At 39.7% G+C, this 26,677-nt stretch overlaps 2 protein-coding genes and 1 pseudogene across 6 annotated transcripts in view; 2 read left to right on the top strand and 1 right to left on the bottom strand.

Moving 5' to 3' along the window:
• Positions 1-26,677, bottom strand: part of LOC110048802 (nephrocystin-4-like) — a 64,193-nt gene that overhangs the window by 5,270 nt on the left and 32,246 nt on the right. For 2 of the 5 annotated variants that reach the window (XM_089282260.1, XM_089282261.1), the window contains exons 14-31: positions 16,280-16,328; positions 14,686-14,807; positions 12,974-13,165; positions 12,143-12,208; positions 11,125-11,227; positions 9,286-9,429; positions 8,511-8,612; positions 7,998-8,109; positions 7,562-7,639; positions 5,842-5,980; positions 4,533-4,599; positions 4,366-4,424; positions 3,486-3,653; positions 2,422-2,480; positions 2,061-2,191; positions 1,762-1,851; positions 1,010-1,166; positions 119-204 (exon numbers count right to left, since the gene is read on the bottom strand). In XM_089282260.1, the coding sequence (XP_089138386.1) occupies positions 119-204; positions 1,010-1,166; positions 1,762-1,851; positions 2,061-2,191; positions 2,422-2,480; positions 3,486-3,653; positions 4,366-4,424; positions 4,533-4,599; positions 5,842-5,980; positions 7,562-7,639; positions 7,998-8,109; positions 8,511-8,612; positions 9,286-9,429; positions 11,125-11,227; positions 12,143-12,208; positions 12,974-13,165; positions 14,686-14,807; positions 16,280-16,328 (1,924 nt within the window). The remainder of the gene's footprint in view (positions 1-118; positions 205-1,009; positions 1,167-1,761; positions 1,852-2,060; positions 2,192-2,421; positions 2,481-3,485; positions 3,654-4,365; positions 4,425-4,532; positions 4,600-5,841; positions 5,981-7,561; positions 7,640-7,997; positions 8,110-8,510; positions 8,613-9,285; positions 9,430-11,124; positions 11,228-12,142; positions 12,209-12,973; positions 13,166-14,685; positions 14,808-16,279; positions 16,329-26,677) is intronic. The other 3 variants (XM_089282262.1, XM_089282263.1, XM_089282264.1) reach the window with 2 other exon arrangements.
• LOC149116329 (uncharacterized) lies at positions 17,518-18,351 on the top strand (annotated as a pseudogene).
• Positions 21,462-24,509, top strand: LOC110048798 (uncharacterized). The gene has a single exon (XM_089282270.1). It carries the CDS (start codon positions 21,841-21,843, stop codon positions 23,377-23,379), a length of 1,539 nt encoding a protein of 512 aa, XP_089138396.1. The 5' UTR covers positions 21,462-21,840; the 3' UTR covers positions 23,380-24,509.

Genomic DNA, 26,677 nt, shown 5'->3' with positions numbered 1-26,677 from the left:
GGTGTTTCTTGACTACTGCAAGTTTAGTAAGTGGGCAGTTTCAGGATCAAACAAGTTCATGAAAAACCTAAATATAACCAAATACATGATCCGCTGTAAGAGTCAAAGAAGATCTCACCATTTTTCTGGCTTCACAAACAGCATTGACGTCGCTACATCGCACGTGAACTTGTGGTTGGGTATTTTCGTCCATCACCGGCGCTCCTGCGTAAAACACAGTCGCGTATTAATCCTTCAGAACATTTCACACAAGTTAGGAATAACCCGCAATACAAACAAATCGCCATACACGATCTCTGGTAGCAATGCCCTCCAAAATTCGAAATATGGCTTGTGCTTGGAAGAGCCCTGGCGTCGGGGTGCTGCTTGGAAATCACATTGCCAGATGATGTGGAGAACCATAGAAAAAGGCGAAGCACACAGTAGAAAGCTCAAAAATAAAAATTGCCGGTCTATTTGAAAATTGAGGACTAACACTACCACTCACAAAAAATTCTTGAATTCAATTATTTCCAAATTGGAAAGGATGGAGTAGTTTTGTTAACTGTACGCGCACGAACTGTCCGAAGTACTTTTTAACTACAACACTATCCAAATTTAGAATTAATCTGAAGAGTTTGCAAACTTAATAAATATTCTTGCGCGCACTTGTATGAGATTTAAGCCTGACGATATAATTAACCTGAAAAAAATGGCATTGCTAGTTGTCCTGCAACCCAAAAACGTTAATAGATTAATACTTAATCACGTTCGCTCAGGACAGCAAACCTGGCGTTTTGACGTCCTAACCTTCACGTGGACGACGAGTCTAGCATGCGCAGTAGCGCGGTAAGGGGAAATTTTACTTCCGGTCGTCGTCCTCTGGGCTCATCGTCGTCGGTGCTTAAGGTCCCTAAAACCTCAGCCGTGTCTCAAGCGTGGAAAGAGTCACGCGAGCGAAGGAAAAAAGGAAGACTAATGCCTACTTGTGTTATCTGGGTCTGAGAGCCCATTATGGACTTTTACTAACCTGGTAGAGATCGCCAAGGAGGCAGCCGGATGGTCTTCTTTAAGAACGACTGTTCTGCGTGGTAGAACCTAAATGTTCTATCCACCACATGAGGTCGAGGTTCCGCTTGCACGGTTAGGATGGCCACAGGACACTCGTCTTTGTTCATGAATGACACCTTGAGGAGGGGTAGAGCAGAGTAACACTTTTAAAAGACATTTCATTTCATTTCCTAACAGTCCTCAATTCACTCAGTTCAGTGTTCTTTTTCACTCAAGGTTTTTTTCAAAATGGTAACGCCAAACAAAAGAGAGGGAGAAAAATATTCAGCCACGAGGAGAAAAAAGGACTTCACAAATTCTGCCATCAATGACTTACTCAGGACTCAAAGCACCCTGTTTTACACGGCTAGAAAATCACCATCAGAGACGGAGTTGTTTGACTTATTTTTTTATTAGCTCTCAAAACGTCAAATCCGTTTCGTTTGGGTTTCCATTTTCTACAATCTATGATTGGCTAAAACAACTAATGCCATCGGCTTTAACCAACTAGATCAAAATAAGCTGTATTTTTAACCAATTGGGGCCAACACAAAACAGATCGTGACTTTGCGACCTTGGCGTACGTGGATTTCCCGCGCTCGGTACCGTCTGCAGGTTTTCCCGCGCTTGGTTCTGTCTGAATCGTTTTATTTCGAGTTCCGGTTGTCTCGTGATTCTTGCGATTGCTGTGATTGGTCAAATATGATTGATTGATGGATTGAACTCTCTCACCTTAATTTGACGAGGTTTCAGGTTGTTTTCTTCTGACGTGCTCGTCTTTAAATATGTCTGGGTTTGATGTTTGAGCGGGTGAGAAGGGCCCTATGGAGAGAAAGGACAAATCAGGAACATATAATTTCTCTTTACAAAACCAATACACTGTCAAGAGACACGTAAAGAGAATAACAAAAATCATCAAGCGAGGTATGATTAATCTTTAAATTCTCAGTACTAGCATTATGGGAAATTCATAACAATTAGTACAGAGAGTTACTCATTTGATCTTGATGCCCCAGTGAATGAACCTTTACCTGTTCAGGGACGCTTTGATCCGCTCTAAAGGTCTGGAACTTGAACGGGATGTGCACGGTCTCCCTGGGCCTTAAGAACACTTGTGGGTAGGGGCTGGTAGAGGCGGTGTCAAACATGTTTTCTTCTAGAGCTGTAAATGAACATTTTACATTTCTGATAAACGTCTGGCACAACACAAGAGGGTAACACTGGATTACGGGCGGACCAAACACTGTATATAACACATAAACAGGCTTTGCCATAGTAAGCTACATAGTGCAAGAATCGCTATTTCGCAGAGAAAGGTTTTTAAGGTTGATAAATTGAAGATGCTTGATCTGTGAAAAAGTCAAATTTGAATAAAGCACAATCATTTATCACCTGAACGAGTCTCAGTTTTCCTCTTGAAATGTCTCCATTCCCTAGTGTCTGTTATGACTCTGTAAAAGACCAAATGCTTCGTTTTTAAGTGTTTTCATCTTGTAACTGCAATTGTTTTTCCATACTGCAAGAATATCGGCCTAAGAGCTTGGCAAGACTGACTGACTGCAGTGAGGTGCGTACAGAAAACACCAAGGGTCAACATTTTCCCAGCAAGCTCCCGAGCAAGTTTGGTTAATACGCAGTTTATTTCACGACTTCCAAAACGCTTCGAATAAATCGCACTACTACAGACCGGAAAGACACCGTGAACTTCAAGCACACAATTCTGATTGAGTATGTGGGTATCTGGGTATCTGGGTATGCGCCGCTCTATTCTGTGGCCAATGATAGACCCAATCTTAGTTACTTTGGGTTCAATTAAATTTTTGCGACCTCATCTTAGTCACTTTAATAATAATAATAATAATAATAATAATAATAATAATAATAATAATAATAATAACGGTTTAATGATGACTTTTCTACAGAGTAGTTCATTCATATGCTAACTAAAAATTAAAAAGACATATAGATATATCAGTATAATTTACAAGTAAAAACTATGTGGAAAACACGAGTATGTAAAAACTTAATTAATTTTGTACATTCAAAACAATCTAATCTGAGTTCGGCCTCAGTTTTCAAAGACTTACAAGCTTTCCTCGTAAATGTTTAGCATGTTTTAGCATGTTTTAGTTTTAGTTTTAGCAATGTTTTCTGTTTTATGAATCTACCTTGTAAAGTTTGTTCACTAGGTCATCCTGTAAAGAGGTGACACATAAGTTAAACTGAATGTAGAACGGTTACAACTTTCTCACCGCGAATCTTCCCCTTTTTAAATCCCCACTTGCCAGAATTTTGATCCCAGAATCTCGAAAAAGGCGCAAGCCCATTCTAGTAACCCTATTGAAATTGCAACTCCCTTATAGTCAATCCAGTCGCAAAAGTGCGACCCCATCCAGCGGAAGTGGCAAATCCCTACTGAAATCCCCGTGAGGGGCTAAAACAGTCAGCACAATTACTTGAGTTCGTTGTCGTCACAATGAATGGTGATAGTTTGATCCGTGGAGTAAGGATTTCTCAGCACAAACTCAAAAAATTCCGCTGTGCCGAATGACGGGTAGATTGTGTGACTGGTTGTGATGTTACCCGCCAGCGAAGACAGAATCTTCTCATGTCTGAGCTTCTCTCTATAAAACAGAAACAAACGAAAATGGGTGTTTGTAATGCTATAGTTGAAAGCAGGGTGTTTTAAAGAAACAAACTAGCAAGATCGCCATGCGTCACGCAAACAGTCAACATGCATTACTTGCAACAAATTTCGCACGATTTTAATTTCGGACGAAAAAATGTCCGAAACTAAAACCGTCCGAAATTTTTAAGCGTCCGGAATTTTAAGAGTCCGAAATATTTACAGTACAGTATAAAACTTGGAAGTAGCTTCTAAGCTCTTAGTTTCATTTATTGAGTGAGTCTAGTTGAGACATGACGTGACATACGTAACGGCTTGGTAGCATATGTGATATTCACTCGTCGGTGTATTTCTTTAACATTGAAGCTGCAGCAAAACTATCATTTTCACAGATGTTGTTTCAGTCTAATTCGTGTTTTGCAGACGTAAATTTACTTCAGTTATGTTTCAGCAAAGTGTGCGAAATTGTTGTCCGAAATTTGTCTGAAATGAGATTACAAAAGTGTCCGAAATTAAACGCCCAAAACATTTTGCAAGTAATGTAATATTTCATAAGTACAGCTTGGCCTTCTGTCACGCAACGCCAACCTCTCCTTCGTGAGCGCAGCATTTCTGTAACTGCAGAGAGTTAGAGGTCAGAACTGTGCATAACGACCTTTCCAACTGGAATGTGAGAAGTGCTCTGAAAGTTTCAAGATTATTTTACCAACCTGTAGAGCTGGATAGTTTTGAGGTCTCTTGTTCTTTGTAACTTTTCCTCTTTTTGAATCTAACAAGAAAAAGATTCCCTGTTTACATTACATTACACTAAAGCTAAATGCAGATTGGTCTACAAATTAAGAACTAGAAAGCGTATTTTTATATTGTCTTAACTTACTATTAAATTCCCTGTAGAATTATCAGCTCCTTGGATCTGCCGAACAGCCAGCATTCTTTCAAGTTTTCTATCGCACAAATTCACAACATGATGAATAAAGAGACAGCAAGCGTAACACCAAAGAATTATCGTACCCACAATTAACAATTAGCCAATCAGGAGCCTTTTATTCTGTCCTGATATCCTGTGATATCAAGTCAGTACCCAGTCAGTATGGCACGATTTATGGCCAAATTTTGGTACGGTAAACGAATGATCATACCTTTTTTGTACGCCTTGTTTGTATATCAGGCTCATATGGTCTCTCCATGGGTATTTTGGCGAGACGTATGTCGAGCCAAAATACGAACCATGGCTCGCCCAAACACGCCTGATATGCCGCCGAAGCGTACGAAAAAGGAAAAAAAAGATACGATTAGGTATGAAAACTGCATAAGTGTTTCGTATCTTTTTGCAATGGACTACAGAAAACGATTTTAAACTGGCTAAATGGCTTCTGGTAGTGTAAACACAATTTACTCATTGCAACACATTCATATGCTTTCATTTCACGTAAGCGCACCCAAACTTTACAATGAATACGTGGAATTTCATAATGATCTCCGGGAACTTCTTGAGGAGTTTTCTTTATGGAAACCGGCCCTAGTTTTGTTGGCACAAATCATTTAGAAATACATCTTCAATAGAAGCCGTCATTCAGTAGTGGTTCCTAAAGGCTGCCGCACACTAGCCGATTTTTCGTCGTAGAATTGCAGATTTTTTGTCGGGGTCAAATCGGGTTAAAATTTGTCGGACCATCAACTTGCCGCACACTAGCCGATTTTATGTCGCGACTAATCGCTCTGAGGCTTAGGGCCGAGTCATCCAAAATCAAGATGGCGCTTATTCCACTGGCGTAACTCTCATGACATTTCCTTATTGGTCGAGGCGCGCGCGTGTCCCGACAAATTGTCTTGGTCCACCGCACACTAGTCGAAAAGGCCCGACAAGACGTTTTGAGATCTAGCACTGTCAGATAGCGCCCGACAAGCTCCGATCTTGTCGCAGACTTGCCTGAATTCACCGCACACTAGCCGACAAGTGAAGATTTTCTGTCGGCCAACAAAAAATCGGCTAGTGTGCGGCGGCCTTAAGCACACCCTGATAAACAAGCGTAAGTCAACACACCTATTGTAATTTAGCCAAGATATCCGTCTTCACCTCCCTGCTACAGAATTGTTCTTTGTTTGTTCGCTATTTTATTGAAATGACATTACTTTAGAGTGACTCGAGCACACACTTAGGCAAGTATCTACAAAGACAAACTAACCTTTTCCTAATGGCATCAGCCTCTCTCACTGGTTGATCATCTTTAGCTATTTTGTCCTGTCTACTGAACAGCACTGCTGCAAGCTCAGCATCGCATTCAGCCATTTGTTTGGCTTTCAGTTTAGTCCGCACCTTGTTTCCTTTGAGTAAAAAGAACTAAATATTAAGTACTGGAATCTCTTTTAACCTTAAACATCTTTGCTTTACTCCGGTATGGTGCTTTTTGTGTGGGATACCTGTGGTATCTAACACTATTGTCATCGGCTCGTGTCCGTTAATGCAAATGAGGTACCTCACACATGTCGCTTTGGGTACCTATTTTTTCTTCAGTTATTGGAGAGCTTAAGTAACGACGACGGTAACGCCGAGGACGACGCCGAGTAAAAAATGAATTTGTATTTTACTTGCGCAATTTGCCATTGTCTAGATCTGTTCAGTACGCCATTTGCTCTAAAAACGTCCTCAGGCTAAATATGAAATGACAGCGTTCAATTTCGAATGGAAATACGAAACATTAGCCGTCGTCGTTCACGTTCCTCAGACTATGCAGAACTTGGTCATTTCACGTTGTTGTTTTGCAGAGGACGGCTAAGATATGTACCAAGAATTATAATGCACGAGCACAGCCATTGTTCTACTCATATTAAAACCTTTTGTTTGGTGACGTTGTCGTTGCCGTCATCGTCGCGCCTTGCTCAAACTTCCTGTTTTAAAATTGCAAAAAATGGTTTCACATTATGTTCACAGAGCTCCTTAATTCCCAGAAGAAATCAAAATCTCATTTCTCGTTACAATATTTACAAGTGGACAGGTGATGACAACGAACAAAGTCATCAACTAAATTATATTGTCAAATTCTCAGAACTGACGATAGATGATCTGTAAAAAGAATTGACGTTTTGAACTTGAGACCTACACGAAACAGTTCTTCTCAAACTCGTTCATACTTCATCAAATTCAAACAAACGAAGCAAATCATTGCCGTGACCGTAGTGTGGATATCTAAGCTCGATTAGATACATATATAGGATTGTATTTTCCCATCTACTCTGTAGTTTAATTTCTACGCGGCGTGTGGTATTGTTAACTGCCTTCTATGCACTTAACCAACCAGTGAGGTTATGGTCTCCATCGACAACGATGGACGGACTTCTTGTGTTTGGTTAAGTGATGAAACACTGAATTGTCTCTCGTATTTGATACATTACTTAAAAGGTCTTAATCATATTAAAGATTCAAAATATATGCCTCTTACTAACCTAAAAAGAAGAAACATTTTTCGCTTTTTACGATTTTACGTAACTTACAGTACGGGCCAAAGAAGACTAGGTAACAAGCGTGTCTAACGATTTCCGGAAACCAATTCAAGTCACGCGGAACGTCTCAGTCAAATGATTGACGCACGTCAAAAACACAATGAGTCAATCCGAAATAGTTGCCAAGTCATCACCACGTTTTGATATACATGTCAAGATTAACGAAACAATTTACACGTTTATTTGCCTTGAAAGAAAAGAAAACTTGAGGCATTTTAGCGACTAAGAACAGCTTCAAATTTCATCGAAGAGCGCATAGTTATTGAAGGCCCTTTTTGTGATTTAAGGGTCATTTATCTTTTCATTAGCATTTAAAATGACTACATAATCCCAAGCCGTCATTATGTACCACACCCTGCAAACTGTAAGAATTAAATGTTAAGGCAGGTTCAAACCACCACTAACCTGTTAGCCCATTGGTAGTTCCTGTTTCTCTGACAGTTTCCGACACCACGACAGTGGAATGTCTCTTGGGAACTGTACCTTACAAACAGAATATATCACCAGTAACACATAACACAACAACTGTATTTCAGAAGCTCGTAGTCTCGTAGTTCAAAACATTACTGTGTTACCATGATCGCATGTTTCCTTACAGTAAGTCGAGTACACGTCAAGTGACAGGAAAACGCCACGAACAAATGAAAAGAAATCCTCCTCAATCCCCCGTCCCTCCCAGCTGTCGTCGTCATCCCCACCCCCACCCCCACCCCCTTCTCCCTCTCCATTGCCGACATCGTTGTCATTGTCCTCACTTTTCAAAGTTATGCTAATGATGGTGTCCCTTTGAGAGACAAGAACAACTAAACTGATTTTAGAAACAAAAAAGAACTTAACTAACCAAGTTTGCCTTTTGGTGCTTCGCTGGAGTGTCCAATGTTTGCTACTCGAAGATGAAGCCTGGCTTCAACAACAGACTTGATACCAAATGGACGAATTGTTCCCGTGCGAGTCTGAAAGAGATAAAAGGATGTGGTACTAAGGTTATGAGTTCCCCCATGATCAATGACGGCCTTCCGGCGGAGGATACGTGTTTACCTGATTGCTTAACCATTTCCCATTTTCCCATTGTTCCCTGGGATATTTCGCCAAAGTTCAAGTTAATAATAGAGATATCCCTTTTTCCCTCACATTAATCAAAAAATATCCCTCATTTCAAGGAAACATAAGAATTATCATAGGAAATTTCTTGACAAAAGGGGCTAATTAGCAGCATCTTAATGTGACTGCGTGTGCTTCTTATCGTGCTTGTGCGCAAGCGAAAACCACCCTTTACGAAGTAACAAGAGCACAGGGCTGTATAACCAGGATTTCTCGAGAAACCTGTAATCATTTCATGAATTGTTCCCCTTACCATGTCTCCAGCCTGTGATGGTGCTTCTTCGGAAATCTCACTGGTAACGACATCCAATTCATGCGCGACGATCACAGCCTCACGGCCTTGACGCAATAAGTGCTGGATAGAACAACGTTAAACAAATATTGAAAAGAGGATTATTGATGGATAAAAACCCTTTGCTATAATCCCTCTTGCCATGACGTTCACATGAGACTAGTGGTTTGAAACGGTCAACCATTCAAATCCTGCTATGTTGCTTTCTCTCAGGAAACACTGACTCTAAAAGAATTCAAATGAAAGTTACGGGATTTTCCTCTCTTATTCTTACACATTCTAAACCAAATAGGAAACATTTTCTCTGCGTTTGTATTCACTTATAGAAACAACGTTTGGGTGAACGGGAAAATGCTGCTTTGCAAGCTTTTATTCACGCAATATTTCAGTCTTGTCCCCGCAAACTTCCACTCGTGTCTCTGTACCTCGATGGAAAGGCGGAAAATGATTCCTATTACTTAACGGTGTACTCAATTCCAGTACGTTTAGTAATCTTAAAACAAACTTAATTCTTTAAGCCCTTCGATTAAAATATTAATTCTTCTAACGTATTCTCATGTTTCTTTTAAAGTCAGTTCTGAGAATTTGGTAATACATCAAGGCAATATCCCTCCTTAGTTAACGACTTTGTTCACTCCAATCACCTGCATCCTTGACTAGTATTGACATTATGGAGGGAAATAACATGTTGGAGGTCGGATAAATAACATGTCGGACCCTATGGATAATTGTTTACCTTAAGAGGCAGTGTGGTCGAGCCAATCAGGAGGAGTGAATCCCCATCCCAGACATCAATGTGTAATGCCTGACTCAGAAGATACTGACTAAACACACGACCCTCTCCAGGCTGCATATATGAAGGGTCCACCATATAGCGCAACTGAAAAGTCAAACAATTACCAGTGCTATATGAACTCAAAATGTTTGCAAGGAACGTTGCACAAACTTTATACTGTCTGATTAATAAAGTCAGCAAAAATTAATCCAATTTTGACGAGGAAGGAATTGCCAAATTTCGCTATGTACTTGTCTCGGTTACATTAACGTCTTATTTTCCTTGTGTTTATTTCACTTTCGCTGTTATAACTGCCTTATTGTGTACCTTATATCCAATTACGATCTGCAAAATGGCAATGGTAACATTTTTTTTTGCTAGCCTAAGCTCTCTTGATGAGCATTTCGTGCGTTCTTGTTATAGAGCAAAAACAGCGATCTAATAAATAAAGCAAAAGCTTGAGGTATACAGCTGTTTCTACAAGTCAAAGGTTGTCCCACAAACGCCTAAAAGCGTACGCGACAATGCCGATTGGTATTATGGCTGGTAATAGCTTATCGTTGCTTGATTGAGGTTAACGTGTTTTCAACAAGAAGGAAAAAGAAAGCAAAAATAAACGTGTTTGTGTTGTTTCCTTCTATCACGCTGAAACACACTGAACTTCAATCAAGCAACCGTAAACCAGCATTACCCAAAATAACTTTCGAAATTGTCACGTAAGCTTATAAGCTTTTAGAAAACACCCCTAAGAAAATACGCGCGCTGATTGGTTAAAAATTGTGCTTTAATAACTCGATAAAAATACAGAATAGCACGAGCTGTTGACGTTATGATGGCAAGAGCAAAGAGAAGTTACATTTTCATGATCAAAGCAAACACGTTGTTTTCTCTTTTTCGTCGTAGTGTTTTCTAAAGGAAATTGAAAGCATGTTCTCCGTGTTTCTATCGAGTTATACAGAGCGGAAAAACGTAATAAGCATGCGCGAGTTTTGGCTGTGCGCCAGGCTCCAAGTTTGAAAAAATTGCGGGAATTTCGTCGATCGGGTGAAAAAAGTCATGCTTTCCCAATTTTCCCTTTAAGCATCAACATTTTATCGTCAGTAATGGAAAGCTGGTGTATTGTTTTCGTGGGGATTCAATTTTTTTTTCGGACAAAATTAACCTTAAGGTTTCCGAACCCTTTATTTCCCCACGGTATACACAAAAAATTTCGGTGCGAAAACACATTTTTTCCTCAAACACTCTTTACATATTGCATCCATATAAGCAGCCCACTGAATATATAAACAAGAGGGACTCTCAGCAGGCAGGGGAAACTTAGTTTTCTTTACAGTGAAATGCCGGAAAAAAATCATGCTTGCCCGAGTAAAAATATATCAACCGAACGACATCCTCGCGCACCTTATTAGCAGTCCGCCGTTGACTCCGCCCTTCTTTCCACAATTGCAACCCTCATTATCACCTGAGCCCGCAAGTAGGGCTAGGGATGCGCAAAAAGATGCGCAGTACGTTTTTCCACTCTGAAATCGAGTTATAGAAACATTCGTGAAAGTTTGGGAGAATTCGAAAAAGCTGTGGAAACACCTGAGGCTCGTGTTTCCACGGCATTTCTCGTTCTCCCAAACTTCCACTCGTGTTTTTGTTGAACTCGATAGAAACACGGTACATGATTTTTATTTCTTTATTGTAGAGCAACTTTTCTAAAACAGCTATATAGGTGGAAGTTTCCTTCCTCCATCCCTGACCCCAAATGAATAGACACATTTATTTACATAATAACAAAGTGGCATCACATCTCACCATCAGTCCAGGAGATTCATCTGACAGTGATCCGTCTTTGTTAAACTTTTGTAGCACACAAGGAATACCTTGTGATTGACTGTCAGTGTCTTTGAGATACACTCTAAAAACAAATCAGTTTTAATATTAACAACTCACACTACAAATTGAAAACAAACTCGACACCACTTATCAGTAATTTGTACCTTCCCAGAAACGTTTCAATCAGGATACTGCCACATAGCATAAAATACCGAAAACAACCCCACCCAAGTCTATGAAAATAAGCCTACGGAGCTATAAAAAAATTCTAATATTTTTAGACAGAAGGAACATCAGCCTTAGTTGGTTTTCAAGCGGGTCTTCTATCCTGGTCGAATTGGAATTTGGACATGTTTGATTTTGCAGCGGGAGGAAAACTGGAGAACCTGAAGAAAAAGACTTGGAACAAGGCGAGAACCAACAACAAACTCAACCCACATATGACACTGGGCAGGAATCGAACCCAGGACACATTGGTGGAAGGTGAGTGCTCTTACCACTGCGCCATCCCAGCTCCCCGTGAATAATAAAAAAAAACAACAAATACAAGTTATAAAACCTCTGCTTCTTATAGCTCTTGAGGAAAGATGCTATTGTACTTCTAATTACAAGCTCTCTGTTGTAGAAGTCGTTTAGTATTTTACTCTGTTAGAGTATGCTTAGAGACCTGTAATGTTCGTTATGTAACTGTAGAACTTGTATTGAGTTTCACATCATCATGTTTAGAAAGGTTTATCAAGTGGTGATCTGTTGCACGCCTAAAATGTTTTCGACGCAGTATACATTCCCTTGCAAATATTAACCCAAATCTATGAAGTGCAAAACTCTTTCACTAATGAACCCCCCTGAACACAAGCCGAGAATAAAAGGCCATTTGAACAAACATAAGACCAGGGCTCAATATCGAAAGTTAATAGTGCTCAAGAAGTTCAATCTGAAAAATCTAATGCACAACAAGCAGAATTAAAAAAGAAATTCCTTTGAAATTTACACAAACCTTTCAGTGGTAACTTGAGGAAAACGGTAAAATTGGAATGAGAAAAAGGAAGTCCTGTTGTAGCACCTAACAAGATTAAAATACCAAATAAGGTCACACCTGGGGGAACATCAACTTTTAAACACACTTTAAACTTTCACTTTCTTTCCCACGGTTAGATGTGACTACTCTGTAAAATGATTAAAATTCTGAACACATTGTAAATTTCTGAGAATGGAGGAAAGGAAGCAAGGAAGAAAGGGGGAGGGAGGGAAGGAAGGAGGGACAGAGGACGCACGGAAGGACGGAGGGCAAGAAGGAAGGAAGATAGGAAGGAATGGATGGAGGGAGACAAAGGGAGAGTGAAAGGAAGGGAGAGTAAGGAAGAGAGGGATTAGAGAGGGTGGGAGGGAAGTGGGAGGGAGGGAGAGAGAGGGGAGCTCGAGGGAGGGGGCTCGAAGGAGAAAGGGGAAGAATGTAAATGGTCATGATATAAACCACCCAAATCAAATTTTTCTCACAAAGCTAAATACCAGCCACGGCTATATCTTAAGATCTAAACCAGGTTCAGCAGCAATACCAAAGTCAGGAATGCAAAAAAAAAAAAAAAATACTAACTCGTTTTCAGCAAGAGCTTGAAGACTCCTCCATTTATGGTCTGTTTTTTACTTACCTTACTAGTAATTTTACTTAATAATAATTCACTATGTATGTATTCTCCTTTAAATTATGTAAATCCATAGTATATGTTTCTTATAAAAATGTATAAATAAAGCTTATTATTATTTTAAGAAATGACGGACGTAGGGAGTGAAAACTATGCACAAGTTATATGTCTTTCATCAGCCATACCTTGACAGTGCAAGAAACTGGATGATAATCTCATTGCCGAGGAGTTGATCCATTCCTTCAGTATCTAAGTGTAACGGTAGTTCCTCTCTGGGATCAATCACTTGTGGAGGATTGCCACGGCGATCGACAATTGACGGGAATCCAGCACTAGACAGCCGTGCATAGGCCGCACGGGTCATAGTTGTGGGTCCACTGTATAAAAAACAATAAATAATGCATACTGAAAGCTAACGATAAAATCCGACGTTTCGGAGTAGTCAGGATTCCATTATCAAGAAAAAATATATCAGATCATGCAAATTACAGCATTTAAAGCGATCTTGGCGCGGAGAATTAACATAAAAGGGTGCGAAGATTATGAAAATACTTTCGCACGAATGGACGCGGACATTTACATAATCGTGTAAAAGGACATAAACAACAATCCTCCGCCATTGTCAAACACTACAAGAACATACACGGGACGATACCTCAGGACCTGTTAAAGCGTTTCGAAGTGCTTAAGAAATGCAGAAACAAATTTGACTGTTTAGTGTACGAAATACTCTTTATAAGAGCTTTAACGCCTAATCTCAAGGTGCAATCAGACTCCAATTTTCCTCTGTAAATGTCGTGCTCTGTGGCAAAAACGTGGCAATAGAGGCAATATGCGCTGACTTCCACGCACTAATCAAATTTTACTGTTTACGAATCAATTAAGGCCCCTTCCACTCTACACCAGAGAAAATTGAAAACGCATGCGCAGCTTTATTTCTACGGTTAGGCCTACCGTCCACGCCAATTCGTCACGAAAACGGAGCTTTTCGAAAACACTCTTCAGACCGGAGGAATTTGAAAACGCCGGCTTCACGCTTGCGTGTAGTCGGAAAACTTTTTGAAAACGGAGCTTTTCGAAAAACAAAGTGACGTCGCAACATCCATGTGATTTCCGTGACGGAGTTTTCCACAAACACAAATCCAAAATGGCCGACGATGATTATTGCGTCTTCAAATTTCTCCGGCGTAGTTTGAACAGAAAACATTTGATGCTTTTCAGAGTGAAAACGCCGCTTACTTAATTCGACATTTTCTGTGTAAATTCGTTGACTCCTTCCGTGAAATTTGTGCATCAGTCATTCTGCCTGCAAAAACTGTAGCCGGCCTATGATTACTGAACTATATGTGGTTCAGCAAAGGTACAATATACTCACGACATAGCTTGCACATGCGCCGAAACCTGAAACTGTCCCTTTACAACATGCCTAAAAGACCAGTGTTCTTAAATTTGTGGCCAAGGCCATTTTTTTTTTTCAAGAAAAACCTCTGTGCTTGTTAACAGACAACTCTTCTACGGATCCACTTGATGATCAAACAAAGAAACGAAGAAGGCTTTTTGGAGTCAAACAAGAGAGACAGTCACGGTGGTTTAAAAAATTTCCAAATACTGAGAAGAGAGCTGAAATACGAGGATACTGAAATAGTTTTGACGAGTTCAAGGTGTTTGGAAATGGTAAAACAAGGTCTCGAGTCTTTGATATATCTTCTCAATCGAAACTAAAACTATAGAGAAAAGGAAAATATGTTGTATAATCAATGCTTATATTAGGATAAAAAAAAAAAAACAAACACCGTCACAATAAGATTTAAGTTATGATTCCCTTTGTTTAAACTAAATTAACGAGTTTGAGAAACGTATTCCAACTACAATTACAATTTTAAATCATTGAGTATACCTGGCAGGGGTTATGCCTGTTCCGGTTAAAATCAGAGGAGAGTGAACTGTGCTATGCGGCACCTCCGAGAGATGAGTCACTGGACTGGGAGCACTTGGACGCATGCCAGAAGAGCTGTACTGCTAGAGACAAGACGAAAAGGGCATTACACTTTACCGACAGTTCCAAATTATCACCAACAGCAACCAAACAATACTATTTGAAACGACAATGCCATCTTAAAGGAGCTACGACAAGGTTTACGCATCTTGAAAAGTTAAGCCTAAAATTTTTCAAGTGCGCCGTTTGTAATCTGTGTTAATCTTCTCTATCCTTAAAGGTCAAATGAACCAAAATTTAGACATTTTGTTCATTTGAGTTCAATGTGCTCATTAAGTATAAAATAAACATATTCTGAAGTTTCGAACAAATTGAACGACGCAATGCGGAGATATTGGAATGCTAAAATCATTGTTCTTTATCCTTCATAATCGTAGAGCGGTCGGGAAAATTGTCGGATAATTGTTGGAAATAAAACTTGTGACGTCACTGTTGGTGAGCTCAAGAAATGCGGGAAATTTGAACCTCTTTTGGTTTCATGTTCTCAGTGAACTTCAGAGGAAAACCATTCAAAATCAAAAGTTAGCACTTTTAAGTTCCCCCAGGACCCAAAAATTAAAAGAGAATGGCTTAAAAAAATGAAATGGGAGTGCTTCATGCTCTCGAAGCATTCGCGCGTTTGTGAATAACACTTTACCGAAGACAGCTTCGAAAAAAATCTTGTAGTAAGGAGTTTGTTGGGACCCTCTTTCAAACTTCGTACCGACCATTTTTAACTTCACTATGGACCGTTGCAAGCCTGCAATTGGACAAAAAACAAATAAAAACAAGCGAATAATGCCCGCCGAACAGCGGAAGAACTCCTCGGCCATATCCCAAGTAAAATATGATTTGTATTTAGATCCAAAACCCTCCCCACGAACGACTCACTGACGCAGAAACGCAGCAATTTTCAAGACAACAATGACGTCACAAAGCAGTCTCAGTTCCATTCCTTCCATTAAAGTGCGCGGTCATTTTGGAAACGTTTTCGTGAGGCCATCGGCTGTCTTCGTACTTTTAACTTTTTTACTCCTTTTCACGGCTCAGAAAGAAAAATTTCCACATAAGTTTCTTTTTACGTGTTTTTTTTTTTTTTAACATTTCGTCGCTATAAAATGGCTGAAGAAAAAATGTCGAAATTTTGGTTCATTTGACCTTTAACCATCATTGTTCCTTTACAGTTTATTAATATCTCTTTGGGTTTTTTTTCTATTTTAGTAAACTGCTATTTTCAGGTTTCCTTCAACGAAAAGGTAGTTTTGGCCAAAATAACTCAAAATTCCAAGACTGAGCTCCTTTAAGTGCGACGTCGAGGACCTTAACAAACCTCCCCACCCCCTCCTCCACCCCCTTAGGCCCATCTGCCTCAACCCCTTTCCCCCTCACTAAGCACACGCAAACACCCTTTTCAAGCACCTATGGAGACCTTATTTTCTTTGAGATACAGCTATTGCTCACAGGAAATTAAGTTCAAATGAAATGTTTTAGTTCAAAATTGATGGCCAAAATCTACCTGAAAAAGTGGATCTCGAGGAGATACGGCAGGGTATTCATCTGACATCCTGAAACAAAAGACAGAACAATAACATTCAGCGCTACAATTAGAAACTTTACTCTCAAAGACCACACCAAAGGAGAGGATGGATTCTGGACTTAACATTTCTCGCGTTTTAAGTGTGTGTTCGGTCTACAATGTAACACACACAAGAGAGTTTTTCAGTCTTTTAATCCTTCAAAACAAACTACATACAGTACTAAATACCTAAATGATCACAATGATTCGATTTAGCGCAGTCTTTCCAGGAGGTAGCCTCCCACGCAGAAGCTCTTTGGGCTTGTCACGCAAGCTTTCTTCCCCAAGTGTTGGAAAAAGATTGCGTGACGAGCCCTAAGAGCGTCTGGCTATCTCCAATAAGCTACCAAAAGTAAATTAGCGCCCGGATAGCTAAATTGAATCATAACGGTTCCTCCAAGGAAGTGCAACCTACAGAGTTTTTATTGAGTTACGAAACTTCGGAAACGAATGACTAAGTGCAACGAACGAGTGACGGTTTGTTTGTCTTACACATTGGACAATCAACCTCTCCCAGACAAAAATTTAATTCAAATTAACACACACACAGCATTGCTTTCAAAAGCACAATTCGTTTAATAAACGCCTCGGGGAAACGTTCTCACAAGCGAATCAACCAAACGTTTTATGGCATTTCGTGATTTACATTGCCAGTCAGTGAAAGTTTTTGTTTCAGTTCCATGCTCCTAAATACGAGTTCTTCCCTAATGAATGTTGGTACATGTAACAGTCCTATACTAGTTCCACTGTAATCGACTGTTTTCAGTGAAGAAAATGAAACAGAATTCAAATTTGTGTGCTGTGTAACATGTGATTAGTTGGGAGCAGGTAAATTATCATTAGTTTATAATTTATGTTACAACTAACAGGCTGCTGGAAACGAGCAAATGGCGGCAAGAATGGCCACATGACTTGTTTTCCTGCCATTTCCAGAAAAAAGAATGATGGAAAAGCGCTGAATTTTTAATTCCATTTGTTCCATAATTTCATTTTCGGTGAAAATTAGAACTGCAGTCTACTAAGCAACAGTCTTAGCGGCAGAGCCTGGTGCGCATGCTGTGGAGCCCGGAGCCCCACTTTTTGGGGTGTCTGAGATGAAGGGATCTTTAAATGGTAGTAGACGGGAGCTGGAACAGTTAGTCCGCAGAAACTATTAAAATCGTTTAAATCCCTTCCCGATGGATCTATCTGATCTGCCACCGCATACGAGAGAAATGGTCGACAGAAACAAGGATAATGGTGGAACTGACAGAAAGTCTCTCCCCAGAAATAGAGATTTAAAGGCAACATCGCTTGAGGCCTGTAACTTTACTACACTGGGTATTTTTAAGTGTCTAGAAGACGTTTTTTCACTTGGACTGTGAATATATGCTTATAATGCATGTGCCTGACTGCCTGTCAAGATGGTTTAATACCCAGAAGCATGAGAAAACGAAGTGGATAACGAAACTTGCACGACACAAAAAGAGGTGGATCTTTCCGCCGCGCGAAGATTGCCTTGATAGATTGGCCCTAAGATAAGAATCAACCATCAGATTACTGGTAGTAAGACCTTCAGAGTTTGAAGAGTACGTCGAGCAGTGTGGGCACAAGTTCCCTATTATCTGCCTTCCACAAGATGAAATCGGAGCAGGGTATCCACGATATTGGATCCAGAAAATTGCTATGCGGTTGAAGCTGCAGTTCATCTGGATGATTGATGACAGCGTGGAGTGCTTCTACGAGTATCACCCCAATCAGGAGCCACCTGAACGTCAGGTTGGAAAAAAGTGGGTGAGGAACTTCAGAGACAACCGAAGGCGAGAACTTGACCTTGTGTTCAAGGTATTGAAGTCTTTGTCACGGAAACAGATGACAATGAAAAGCCTTTTGCAGTAATGAGCCCGAGGCGATGGGATCCGAGACGTCCACCTAAAAAGCCATCTTCTTGTAGGCCTCCACAGGGTGCTGTCTAACTCAACCTAAGACCATTCTCAGAAAAGAATGTTTACTATCGACCAGAACTTAATTAATCAACCTTCCCTTGCTTCTCTTAAAATAAGGATGGTAACAACTTTGTGTGGCTGAAAATGGGGGAAGCGGGTGGCAGAGTGCTCAGTTAATATTTTAGCCCCATGAACGCCTGGAGTGTCAAGAAAACAACACCTACAGCCCAAGGAGATGTAGACAGTGGATGGAGAGAAGGGAGTAAGCCTTCACTCAGGGCCACTGTAAACATTCCTGGGTAGAGAAGAGGGAGTGGGCCTCCTCTCTGATTGAAGGGAGTAGGCCTCCATTAACCTAACTCCAGGGGGTAAAATTGAAGGGAGTAGGCCTCCATTAACCTAACTCCAGGGGGTAAAATTGAAGGGAGTAGGCCTCCATTAACCTAACTCCAGGGGGTAAAATTGGAGGGAGTTGGCCTCCATTAACCTAACTCCAGGGGGTAAAATTGAAGGGAGTAGGCCTCCATTAACCTAACTCCAGGGGGTAAAATTGGAGGGAGTTGGCCTCCATTAACCTAACTCCAGGGGGTAAAATTGAAGGGAGTAGGCCTCCATTAACCTAACTCCAGGGGGTAAAATTGGAGGGAGTTGGCCTCCGAAAATCGAGTCTATGGGGGCAAGAGTGTGCATCACCATTCCCGTGTTTATTTGACCAACCTAAACAGAACTTGCAAAGAACGGTAACAATATAAGAAAGCATAAATTGTGAACTATGATCTCAAGTATCTATTACTGGACTGGCAGAGTGTTCTAATCTACATAAACAAACCTAAGCGAAGTACTTAGTTTCTATAGTTCGTGTCTAAACCACCTCAAAGGTGGTATGTAATTGCTCTAAAAGTTATGAATGTTCGTTTTGGTAATTTTAATTCGAGTGTACACAAAGAAACCTCAAAAGAGGTACTTATTGTAAGAGTCCCATTGCTCATCTTAACAGTTAACGTATCTATTAAATACAACTAAAAGTGGTGCCTGAACCCTCAAGATTTACATGTTATGCCAGGAGTTTTTATCAATTGTGTACATTACAAACCCAGGTGTAAAACTGATGTCGCCCTACAATTTAAGTTGTATTACAAAATATCCTAGATGATTGGAAAAGCCCTTAGGCAAACTATATTATTACGAAGACCTATGAGTGGGCAAGTGCTTTGGGTGGGTGGGAGGGAATAGAAAATATTCTGGACAAAATGTCGCACTGTAGTCTCACTCGTGTGAGAGCAAAAGACAGTGGCCAAATTTAGCAAGCACGTATCAAGATGCTAAAGTTCACTCTGATTGGGTGGTTTTCAGGATTCTTACGTGAGGTCATCCAAGGTCGATGAATGGATGATTAGCAAAGCACATAGCTCAAAATAGAAACAAGAGTTGTTGATTAACTGAGATTTATTTCATATGTTCAATAAATTGTGACAACACCTATATACATGACATTTGGATATGAATGCGAGCAGAAGGGTCTGAAAGTTTAGAGGGATAACCGCATTATTTTACAAGACCACAACTGGAAGGACACCGGAGCCAGAAGTCCATCAGTTAAAAGCAAGTGGAAGAAAAACAGTGAGCGGCAGTAAGTAATGAAATGTTCAGGAAAATCCAAACTAACAAGTCTAAAGAAGGTGGGCTCTTGAAAGACTTGGAAACTCTTAACAATCTGAAAACAATGTTTTGTTGTCCAATATTTTGTTGTCCTACATGAGAGGAAAGGATAGACATTTATTGCAAGGAAATCCCATGGACACGTCTACTCTAGACTAATGAGAAGTAAAAACCGAGTTCCATTGTATTTTGTTAACTACAATATTTACTTGTTTATTTACCTCACCCGATTAACACCACAGTGTTAATTACATTGACACTAAATCAATGTGATTATTTTAGTTGTTTCTCTTTGTCTAAGTTTCGTTGAGGTGGCAGAATCAAAGGACTCTACGTCTTTTATTTTTTAGTTGCTAAATGTTTCAATACTTTTAGGGTTACTTTCCTTTTTACACCTACCTTCTTTTACTTTCCTAACGGGCTAATGATCACAAAGTAAAACAAAAGGAAATATTCCAAATAAAAAGTTCTCATTGAGGACACATCAATTCTAGAGATTTAAAACTACCTATTTAGAAATACCAACCAATTGCTAGGTTCGGTTTTTAAATATTTCAGCTACAATCCAATTCTTGGGATTGGCATAGACTCTGCCATTTTAGATTTAATAATTATTCTGTGGAGATTGACCTATGGTTTCTTCCCAGATTCCCTGCAATGTTTTTTCTCCACAGGAGTTTTTTTTTTTTTGGCAGTGTTTGATATGCTACCTCAAGACATTGACATAGAATAGACTGATAAGACAAGTGAGTTATGTAGACTATTTTGCCACCTGAACGTGGAAATATTTTTTAAAAATTAGCTTGGCATAAACAAGAAGATGGTGTTATGACTATGAAAACCCCCTAACAGTTCTCTTCCTACAGTATCCGTTAGTGGTTCATTTAAGTGCTGTATCTCATTCGAATGTTTATGTCGAAGAAAGAAAAAACCGCCCCAACCCAACAAGCGCCTCTTTCTTCAAAAAGTTACCAAAAGTAAATTAGGGCCCGGGGAGATAAATGGAATAATAACTTAAAGTAGTTCAGAGAAAGTGCAGCCTACAGTTATTTTACTCACGAGTAGCGAAACGGATGACTAAGCGAACGAGTGAGTTTGTTTATTTGAACCCTCCTACACAAAAATTTATTCAAATTAACACGCACCGCTATCAAAAGCATAACTCGTTAAGTAACCGCCTCGGGGAAGCGTCCTCGCAAGCGAATCAGCTCAAAGTTTTATGGCATTCCGTGACTTAGATTGTCTGTCAGTGATTGTTTTTACCGCAGTACCATGCATCTAAATATATATACATTCCTAATGGAAGTTTGTACAATTTGTTCGTGCAGTCCTGATGCTAATGTGTTGGACTGTTTTTAATGACTAAAACGAAACAGAATACAATTTTGTGTGCTATGTAGCATAACGTATTGTCTGATTGAGACAATAACTTCATTGTGATTGGCTGTGAACAGCCAAATTTATAGATAATTCATAATTTGCCCGGCAGTTAATGCTTGCCCTCGTAGTGTTCTTTGTCATATAATAAATGAGTAGCCATACGAAAGCTCGAGCATTTAAAGACTTACACTGCTCCTGATATTCTCAAACTCTCAAATATTATTCGTACCGCATTTCGTAGAATAGATAAGTTTACTTAACGACAGTAACTAACGCCTTTAAAAATGGCGTCATGTCTGTGACATCTATCATAAGGACACCTGTCTCATCAATGTAAACACGTTCGTCTGTCGTTTCGATGTTCGTTGTAGAGTGGCTGGACTGAATCATAAAAGTAAGTACGCTAAGACGCCACGATATGGGCTCATGCTTATTCCCAATGATGGCCATAAATTCTTTTTAATTGATGCAATACATGCAAACGATACAGTCTCTCTTGATCTGGGAGTGATCTACAAAGTGAAAGCGGAAATGTAAATGAATTACAGAGATGTAAATGATTTGGGGCTTAAATGTGACTTGAATTGTCACAGTTCGTCACAAGTCCAAATTACAGCCATGGCTCACTCTCGACACAGTCGAGATGAAGGGTCTTCTCACGGTATTTGCGACAGTGAAGCTGAGACAAATCAAAGTTCTGCAAGCAGGAACAGAGATTCAAGCGAACATTTCTCGAGACATACATTTTCGAAATATGAAGAAGAGCAGGAAACGGCATACGGCATCGAAACACTTCAGCAGAAAAGTGACAGTAACGATGCAAAACTGAATTTGGATACTAATCAGTCTCCTGTGTCAGAGCACAAAGATGGAGAATGGCTAAAAGACCATCCGTGGGAAAACGAAACACCAAGGCGCCAAGAACGGATGGAGACGAGGATGGACATGTCGCAAGTGTGCATCGTGCCAGATAAATGGCTCGCAAGTAAAACCGTTGATCTCGAAAGGATCTATTCGAGTCTTCCGAAATTTATTGATGAAATCAAAGGACCATCGATTCGCCAAGAGCTAGAGGAAGTATTGCAAATCGATCCAAGCTCACTAAAAATACCCAAATTGTTGAAGGCGATTGAATCTACAAATACGAAGCTCTCCCCACATGTGCTTGAAATAGCTCAAAAGCAAAACAAGGTTCCGCCGCAAGACCAGCCATCTCTTCGTGATCATGGGAATAAGAACACTTTCAAGGCTTTTTCTTTAACTCCACCACAAAAGATCTGGTTTTTTGACTGCGAATACATGCTTAAGATGTGTCTGCCGGACGACTCATTACAGTGGTTTAAAAATAATGATCAGCAAGGAAGACACATTAGAGAAATTAATCCTGAAAAGAAAGATAAAAGATGGATTTTTATACCATCTTTCCGCCGGGCCAAGATTGCCTTGTTAGATTGGCCCCAAGATAACATCGTGACCCAGGAATCCACCATCAGATTACTGGTAGTACGACCTTCAGAGTTTGAAGAGTACACGTCTTGCTGCGGGCACAAGTTCCCTATTATCTGCCTCCCAGAAGATGAAATCGGAGCAGGGTATCCACGATACTGGATCCAGAAAATTGCTCTACGCTTGAAGCTGCATTTCATCTGGATGATTGATGACAGCGTGGAGTGCTTCTACGAATATGCGCCACCTCCTTGCAACAGAGATTTATACAAACCACGAAAATTTGGCCTTGCGTTCGAACGTATAGAAAATTCGGTCAAGGCCACAAACGATGAAAGCCTGCCTATCGCAGCCATGAGCCCAAGACGATTCATGAGTTGGGAGACTAAACCAAGACTACCATTTGATTGCAAACCTCCGCAAAGTGCTGTGTTTCTCAACTTAGCAGCACTGAAATCAAAGGAGGTGTATTATCGACCTGAACTTCGTGTATTAGAGGATATGATCTTCGGGTACGAATGTGAAAAAAATGGCCTGAAAGTATTCATTGACAACCGCATCCACCTGCAGGATCATGACTGGCAAGATACCGGAGCTAGGAGTCCTTCTGTTCAACAAAAGCCGACTTAGCAACCTTACTTAATCACTGAAGATATGACACTTGAAAACTAAAGCACATTTTCAAGTAATATTTCAAGATGTACTTTAGATGTAGAATCACTGATCAGTGAGGTAATCAGCAAGGTAATCGTTATCAGACTGCCATGGATAGCTTAAAATTAATTTTTCAATTTTGTTTACAGCCGCTGGAATGTGAAATTGTAACCATGCTGAAATTTCGACGACGCCCAATACAAAAAAAGTCTGGCTTCATTAAATCACAGGGGCTGAGCAAACTAACACAATTCACTTGTTTCATCTCTGATTATCTAGAAGTTTGAGAGAACAAAATAATAACTAATATTGAGAAGCATGCGTGTCTTTTCCAATAACTTATATTCACAACATAGAATTTTGTTCGTATTTTTCAAAACAACATTTCCCGTTTCTAAAAATTAAAAGTATAGGGTTATAAACACTACTACAATGCAAATAGAGATTTCATTTTCCATCTGTTGTCAGTACCCTTTTCATCTTACTTTTACAGCGTAAGAGATCATTTGACTTTGCCGTAGGTACTAAAAGAAACTCTTTAGGAAATGCCAAAACAAGATGTACCAATGTTAAATCCTAGTCTGAACATTTTCCCAGTTTCTCCTAAAGTGGGAACAAACCATTATTAAATAGGGAATTTGCTACTTAGCTTCTTCATGAACTCTTAGTAACCAGTAAACAACCAACAAGAAATTTTAAAATAAAAATAGTGACATTAGCTCCTACAGCCAAAACCTGACTGATTCAAATTTTATTCAAAAGTTTCATCCACAAGGTGCAATGAAAGTCAAAGTTGTGTCTGGTAGCCCAGGGCCAGCAGATTCTGTGGTCGGGTGAGTGGCTTCTATCCTTTGGTTGATCGCTCAATTGATCGATCGATCGATTGATTGATTGATTGTACTGTATGCTCACTTTTTCATTAATGTTGAAAGAAAAAATATAGTGGTGGAAGAATTACTGCAAAGTAGCATTATTAGACACTGTAAGTATAGTATCACTGAATGTACTAGATATTTCTGCAATCCATAGACTTGTATCTTGAAACGTATTTTTTCCAAGTAGAATGCAACTGTCAATAATTCTGAATAAAGTATTGAAAAATCTAATGGCTGTTTTCAAAACAATCATTTCATCAGTGAACATAGTTTATCCTATGTTCCCTGGCGAAGTGATGTCTAGCAATGCCTGAGGTGGCATCAGTACCACCACTTGACCGGGGGATAGAGTGTTATCGCATGATGTCGCAGCAGCCATATTGATGAGTACCAAAATAGTGAAATGCCCGCAATGTTGGTGAACCAAACCAATATTGTGGGAGTGGAACTCTTGTTTTGTGTAAACCTTTTCTGTTGTTCCAATAAATTTACATGGCCGCTGGCCATGTGAGTGCAAAAACTCTATACACACATGTACATAACTCTAACAAGTTACTGATGAAATAGACAAATAGTTGATTGCAGTTTAGTTTAGCTGATTTGTGGCCTCTCCAGATTAACACCCCCTGCTTCATCGCCAAATGAGCTGAATAACCCTTGGCTCATTTGATGGATGAATTTTATTGAGGTGGCAAGATCAAAACGATCCTGTATCTTCCAATTATAAGTTGAAGAATGTTTCAATATTTTTAGGGTTACCTTCCTTTGTGTACCTTTGTCGTTAGCTTTCTCAACAAGCTCGTAATCACAAAGAGCTACTAACCAATTGCTACTTTAAGTTTTATTATTTTTGCTAGGATCTAATCTCTTGGTACTGGTATAGACTTTTCCATTTTACATACACAGGTTACTTGATGATTGTACTGCAAGTACTACCCCCGCCCCCCCCCCCCCCCCACCCCCCGGGTGTAGAGCCTGAAAGAATGGCTGATAGCTATTTTTGATAATCGACTGATAATTACTTTAGAACACGTTTCAGATTCCCTGCCACGTTTTTTCTCCATTGGAGTTTTCTCTGGCAGTGTTTGATACATTACTTCAAGACATTGACATAGAATAGACTGATAAGACAAGTGAATTATGACGCCTACTTGTCATCTGAACGTATTATTGAACACACTGACTCGGAATAAACACGAAAATGGTGTTACGACTACGAAAACCTTAACAGTTCTTTACCCACAGTATCTGTTGTTGTTCATTTAAGTGTTGTACCACATTTATGTTTATGTCGAAAGACGAAATAAGCACCCTGTTCATGATAAATGCGCCCTCTCTGATAAGAAAAAGGGAGCTAAACAAAACCACGTCGACAACGGCAACGAGTTTGTCACCAAATAAATTTAATGAGCACGAAAATGGCTGTGCACGTGCGTTATAAATCCTTGTGTATTTCTTAGCCGTCCTCATCAAAACAACGTGAAATGACCAAGTTTTGGGCATTTTGAAGAACGTGAGCCACGACGGGTAATTTTCCGACTTTTCTTTAGGAATTGATTGCTGGCCTTACATATTTAGTTTGAGCAAGTTTTCAGACCGATTGGAGGGGTGAACAGATCTAGATAATTGTGAAATTCGAAGGTGAAATATAAATGTCCTTTTTTTTACTAGGCGTCGTCCTAGGCGTCGCCGTCGTCATTGCTTAAGCTCCCTAATATGATAAGCGCTCTCCCATGCGCTGGTCTGCCAGTTTTGCAACGTACGGATGTTATTCACGATTTGCGGAACTTCGAAGAACAGACGACTGAGCTCAGCGAACGAATGTCAGTGAGCTTGTGTTTCATAGACAGGACAATCAACCTCTCCTAGACACCTTTATTCAAATGAAGACTGCATTGTTTTCAAAAGAAAAACAAGTAAAATGACCGTCTCGAGGAAGCATTTTCGCAAGCGAATCAGCTGCACGTTTTATTGTATTACGTAATCTAGTTATGCAAACCCTCCACTACGTCTCGGGTTTGCACAACTGTCTCGAATGTTTCAAACCCTCCTTGAGTTTAGATGAGGCTATGTAAACACGGAAAAAGTGCCCTATTGCTGGTTTTCAGTGTCACGCCATTCAAAATAGATCAAAATAAAAATCAAAACCGGTCAATAGATTAAGTCCAGAATCTGGGAAATGAAACAAGGTAAACATGCAAAGACTCTCAATCAATCAATCAATCAATCAATCAATAACTTTATTAATGTGTCAAATACATTCTAGCCGAGGATAAAAAAACCCTCTACTAATAGGGGACACATAAAATAAATAAAATAAATTATAAAATTTAAAAACCTAAATTTGATATTTACAATAAAAAGAGACTAAAATTCAACTACATTATTTACAGTAATTC

Source organism: Orbicella faveolata, unplaced genomic scaffold, assembly GCF_042242905.1.
Source record: "Orbicella faveolata isolate gen_17 unplaced genomic scaffold, um_ofav_v1 contig_12, whole genome shotgun sequence".
Classification (NCBI taxonomy): Eukaryota; Metazoa; Cnidaria; class Anthozoa; order Scleractinia; family Merulinidae; genus Orbicella; species Orbicella faveolata.
This window is presented reverse-complemented; position numbering and strand designations above follow the sequence as displayed.

What these genes read in the sequence shown, in the direction of transcription:
- LOC110048798 (XM_089282270.1), top strand. Translation starts at nt 21,841, where the DNA reads ATGAATTACAGAGATGTAAATGATTTGGGGCTTAAATGTGACTTGAAT.